The sequence below is a fragment of the Coregonus lavaretus genome, assembly GCF_964263955.1.
Source record: "Coregonus lavaretus genome assembly, contig: HAP1_SCAFFOLD_5575, whole genome shotgun sequence".
NCBI lineage: Eukaryota > Metazoa > Chordata > Actinopteri > Salmoniformes > Salmonidae > Coregonus > Coregonus lavaretus.
Window position 1 is genome coordinate 32,501 of NW_028160239.1, and position 6,375 is coordinate 38,875.

At 40.1% G+C, this 6,375-nt stretch overlaps 1 protein-coding gene across 1 annotated transcript in view; it reads right to left on the reverse strand.

Moving 5' to 3' along the window:
* LOC311121997 (receptor-type tyrosine-protein phosphatase S-like) overlaps positions 1 to 6,124 on the reverse strand; it is a gene marked incomplete at both ends in the record, with an annotated part of 37,958 nt that extends 31,834 nt beyond the window's left edge. Inside the window, 2 exons of the mRNA XM_084196427.1 lie at positions 2,967 to 2,990; positions 5,949 to 6,124. Coding sequence (XP_084052553.1) covers positions 2,967 to 2,990; positions 5,949 to 6,124 — 200 coding nt within the window. The remainder of the gene's footprint in view (positions 1 to 2,966; positions 2,991 to 5,948) is intronic.
* Between the last annotated feature and the right edge of the window lie 251 nt (positions 6,125 to 6,375).

A 6,375-nucleotide genomic window follows, 5' to 3' on the forward strand; every position in this document is an offset into this window, starting at 1 on the left:
GTAATATACAGTAGCTACCTAATGTACTATTAGCTACGGATTATATACAGTAGCTACCTAATGTACTATTAGCTACGTAATATACAGTAGTTACCTAATGTACTATTAGCTACGGATTATATACAGTAGCTACCTAATGTACTATTAGCTACGTAATATACAGTAGCTACCTAATGTACTATTAGCTACGTAATATACAGTAGCTACCTAATGTACTATTAGCTACGGATTATATACAGTAGCTACCTAATGTACTATTAGCTACGTAATATACAGTAGCTACCTAATGTACTATTAGCTACGTAATATACAGTAGCTACCTAACATACTATTAGCTACGTAATATACAGTAGCTACCTAATGTACTATTAGCTACGGATTATATACAGTAGCTACCTAATGTACTATTAGCTACGTAATATACAGTAGCTACCTAATGTACTATTAGCTACGGATTATATACAGTAGCTACCTAATGTACTATTAGCTACGTAATATACAGTAGTTACCTAATGTACTATTAGCTACGTAATATACAGTAGCTACCTAATGTACTATTAGCTACGTAATATACAGTAGCTACCTAACGTACTATTAGCTACGTATTATATACAGTAGCTACCTAATGTACTATTAGCTACGTAATATACAGTAGCTACCTAATGTACCATTAGCTACGGATTATATACAGTAGCTACCTAATGTACTATTAGCTACGTAATATACAGTAGCTACCTAATGTACTATTAGCTAGGTAATATACAGTAGCTACCTAATGTACTATTAGCTAAGTAATATACAGTAGCTACCTAATGTACTATTAGCTACGTAATATACAGTAGCTACCTAATGTACTATTAGCTACGTAATATACAGTAGCTACCTAATGTACTATTAGCTACGTAATATACAGTAGTTACCTAATGTACTATTAGCTACATATTATATACAGTAGCTACCTAATGTACTATTAGCTACGTATTATATACAGTAGCTACATAATGTACTATTAGCTACGTAATATACAGTAGCTACCTAATGTACTATTAGCTTCGTAATATACAGTAGCTACCTAATGTACTATTAGCTACGGATTATATACAGTAGCTACCTAATGTACTATTAGCTACGTAATATACAGTAGCTACCTAATGTACTATTAGCTACGGATTATATACAGTAGCTACCTAATGTACTATTAGCTACGTAATATACAGTAGCTACCCAATGTACTATTAGCTACGTAATATACAGTAGCTACCTAACATACTATTAGCTACGTAATATACAGTAGCTACCTAATGTACTATTAGCTACGTAATATACAGTAGCTACCTAATGTACTATTAGCTACGGATTATATACAGTAGCTACCTAATGTACTATTAGCTACAGATTATATACAGTAGCTACCTAATGTACTATTAGCTACGTAATATACAGTAGTTACCTAATGTACTATTAGCTAGGTAATATCCAGTAGCTACCTAATGTACTATTAGCTACGTAATATACAGTAGTTACCTAATGTACTATTAGCTACGTAATATACAGTAGCTACCTAATGTACTATTAGCTACGGATTATATACAGTAGCTACCTAATGTACTATTAGCTACGGATTATATACAGTAGCTACCTAACATACTATTAGCTACGTAATATACAGTAGCTACCTAATGTACTATTAGCTACGTAATATACAGTAGCTACCTAATGTACTATTAGCTACGGATTATATACAGTAGCTACCTAATGTACTATTAGCTACGGATTATATACAGTAGCTACCTAATGTACTATTAGCTACGTAATATACAGTAGTTACCTAATGTACTATTAGCTAGGTAATATCCAGTAGCTACCTAATGTACTATTAGCTACGTAATATACAGTAGCTACCTAATGTACTATTAGCTATGGATTATATATAGTAGCTACCTAATGTACTATTAGCTACGTAATATACAGTAGCTACCTAACATAACATGGATGCCTAGCGGCTACAGTCCAGAGAAAACAGACAAAGCTTTGGGTCAGTTCCATTTCTATTCAGCCAATTCAGGACAGGAACTGAAATCCCAATCGGAGGACTTGAGAAAAATAAAAATCTAATTAATAATAAATGGTACTTTAACTTCTTCTTGAAGAGGAACGGACTGAACTGAAATGGAAGTAGACCCAACCTCGACCCGAGATCCAAAGAACACACACACACAACGTGAACTGGTGAACAACGTGCATTTTGTTGAGTCTCCAAAAGTGGTCAGAGGAGCATTTCAGTCATTCTCAGTGTGTTTTAAAACCAGACAGAAAGGCAGTGAACACATTGAGTGATCAGAAAACCATGTGATTAGAGGTTGCAGAAATGGAGTAAGAGAGTGAGGGAGAGGGAAGCGGAGGGAGGGAGGGAGAGAGGGAGGGAGGGAGGGAGGGAGGGAGGGAGGGAGGGAGGGAGGGAGGGAGGGAGAGGGAAGGGGAGGGAGGGAGTGGGAAGCGGAGGGAGGGAGGGAGGGAGGGAGGGAGGGAGGGAGGGAGAGAGGGAGGGAGGGAGGGAGGGAGGGAGGGAGGGAGGGAGGGAGGGAGGGAGAGGGAAGGGGAGGGAGGGAGTGGGAAGCGGAGGGAGGGAGGGAGGGAGGGAGGGAGGGAGAGAGAGAGGGAGGGAGGGAGGGAGGGAGGGAGGGAGGGAGGGAGGGAGAGAGGGAGGGAGGGAGGGAGGGAGGGAGAGGGAAGGGGAGGGAGGGAGTGGGAAGCGGAGGGAGGGAGGGAGGGAGGGAGGGAGGGAGAGAGAGAGAGAGAGGGAGGGAGGGAGGGAGGGAGAGAGAGAGAGAGAGAGAGAGAGAGAGAGAGAGAGAGGGAGGGAGGGAGGGAGGGAGAGAGGGAGAGGGAAGGGGAGGGAGGGAGGGAGGGAGAGGGAAGCGGAGGGAGGGAGGCTCGGGAGGGAGGGAGAGAGAGGGATGTCTTGCCTTGGAGAAGAAATAAGAGGGCATCTGAAACAGACAGGGAGAAACAGACAGAGAGAGAGAGAGAGTTGGAAAAGAGACATGACAGGAACTACCACACAACACTACAGTACATTACTACTACAGTATTAGTAATGCTATTAACATGGTACTACATAGTACATGGTAATTCTACTAGTCATGGTACTACATAGTACATGGTAATTCTACTAGTCATGGTACTACATAATACATATAGTACTACTAGTTATGGTACTACATAGTACATGTAGTACTACTAGTTATGGTACTACATAGTACATGGTAATTCTACTAGTCATGGTACTACATAATACATATAGTACTACTAGTTATGGTACTACATAGTACATGTAGTACTACTAGTTATGGTACTACATAGTACATGTAGTACTACTAGTTATGGTACTACATAGTACATGGTAATTCTACTAGTCATGGTACTACATAGTACATGTAGTACTACTAGTTATGGTACTACATAGTACATGGCAGTACTACTAGTTATGGTACTACATAGTACATGTAGTACTACTAGTTATGGTACTACATAGTACATGTAGTACTACTAGTTATGGCATTGCATAATACATGTAGTACTACTAATTATGGCATTACATAGTACATTTAGTACTACTAGTTATGGCATTACATAATACATGTAGTACTACTAATTATGGCATTACATAGTACATTTAGTACTACTAGTTATGGCATTGCATAATACATGTAGTACTACTAATTATGGCATTACATAGTACATTTAGTACTACTAGTTATAGTGCTACATCGTACATGGCAGCACGACAGTATAAGCATAGTATTAGTAGAAGCATGGTGGAAAGAGGAAGTTGTACCTAGTTTCTACATGGGCTAAGAAGAGAAACTAAAGACTAAAGTTGACAACATCATGTTAGAAACGTATTAAAGGGAGAAAATGAAATGCATGATTATTTTAAGTCATATAGGAGAGTCATACTGCTGTATATAGGAGAGTCATACTGCTGTATATAGGAGAGTCATACTGCTGTATATAGGAGAGTCATACTGCTGTATATAGGAGAGTCATACTGCTGTATATAGGAGAGTCATACTGCTGTATATAGGAGAGTCATACTGCTGTATATAGGAGAGTCATACTGCTGTATATAGGAGAGTCATACTGCTGTATATAGGAGAGTCATACTGCTGTATATAGGAGAGTCATACTGCTGTATATAGGAGAGTCATACTGCTGTATATAGGAGAGTCATTCTGCTGTATATAGGAGAGTCATACTGCTGTATATAGGAGAGTCATACTGCTGTATATAGGAGAGTCATACTGCTGTATATAGGAGAGTCATACTGCTGTATATAGGAGAGTCATACTGCTGTATATAGGAGAGTCATTCTGCTGTATATAGGAGAGTCATACTGCGGTATATAGGAGAGTCATACTGCTGTATATAGGAGAGTCATACTGCTGTATATAGGAGAGTCATACTGCTGTATATAGGAGAGTCATACTGCTGTATATAGGAGAGTCATACTGCTGTATATAGGAGAGTCATACTGCTGTATATAGGAGAGTCATACTGCTGTATATAGGAGAGTCATACTGCTGTATATAGGAGAGTCATACTGCTGTATATAGGAGAGTCATACTGCTGTATATAGGAGAGTCATACTGCTGTATATAGGAGAGTCATACTGCTGTATATAGGAGAGTCATTCTGCTGTATATAGGAGAGTCATACTGCTGTATATAGGAGAGTCATACTGCTGTATATAGGAGAGTCATACTGCTGTATATAGGAGAGTCATACTGCTGTATATAGGAGAGTCATACTGCTGTATATAGGAGAGTCATACTGCTGTATATAGGAGAGTCATACTGCTGTATATACACACACAATATTCAGCAGGGTTGCCCAACTGGCCCCCGCATTTTATTTGGCCCCCCAAGTTTTCTAAACCCAATTGGGTTTCTCTTCTTAGCCCATGTAGAAACTAGGTACAACTTCCTCTTTATATAAAAACACCACCAAATTAGCTCTAACTGATTTATTTTTAATTTTTAAATCAGTTCCAAAATCTTCCTACGCATAATAGAGCGATATACATTATGTGATCATATAGGTTTACAAATGTAATAAAGGTTTGAAATGATTCTGTTTTAGTCAGCTATTATCCTGTATCTGTTTTTGGCTTGTTGTGGTCAATTTGCAGTCTACAAATTATATAGTAATTATGTTCTGGCCCCCTGACCATCCGCTCCAGGATAAATCATATCCACCACTGTACGTTGACATTAGGGGTTACAACACTGTACAGGACATAGTATATTTCTGTCTCCTTCCCCATTGATTATCTACTGATCCGTCCTCCTTCCCCATTGATTATCAACTGATCCGTCCTCCTTCCCCATTGATTATCAACTGATCCGTCCTCCTTCCCCATTGATTATCAACTGATCCGTCCTCCTTCCCCATTGATTATCAACTGATCCGTCCTCCTTCCCCATTGATTATCAACTGATCCGTCCTCCTCCCCCATTGATTATCAACTGATCCTTCCTCCTTCCCCATTGATTATCAACTGATCCGTCCTCCTTCCCATTGATTATCAACTGATCCGTCCTCCTCCCCATTGATTATCAACTGATCCGTCCTCCTCCCCCATTGATTATCAACTGATCCGTCCTCCTTCCCCATTGATTATCAACTGATCCGTCCTCCTCCCCCATTGATTATCAACTGATCTGTCCTCCTCCCCCATTGATTATCAACTGATCCGTCCTCCCTTCCCCATTGATTATCAACTGATCCGTCCTCCTTCCCCATTGATTACAATGATCTAACCCTAATTGCTCCTGTAAGTCGCTCTGGATAAGAGAGTCTGCTAAATGACAAAAAACATAATTTATAACAGTCTATTGATTTATAACTGTCCTTTGACTGTATGAATAATTGATATCAGTCCTTACCCGTGACTTCTCCTCTAGCTTGGTCATCATGATGATGTTGGCCGTGTGCTGTTCCCACACAAGTCTCCAGAAGTCACAGAAGGTCTCGGGGAGAGAGCCCTGCGTCGCGATGTAGGCGTTCTGACGACGGTAGCCATCAATGTAGTTAGCATTGATGTAGTCACTGCCTGGGATACCTGAAGGGGGGGGGGGGGTGGAAAGAGAGATAAAGGGAGGGAGAGAGATCGGGGGGAGACAGAGAGAGAGAGAAAGAGGGAGAGAAAGGGAGAGAGAGATGATCAGATCAGATGCTCCTTGGGGATTATCAAAGTGTCAATCAATCAATTGATCTGCATGTACAGTGTATGTGTTGGTTAAAAATGTCAACGTGAGAAAATGGACGACTCAACTCTCTCAGCTGATACCCAGCTTGTATGGCAGGAGATTG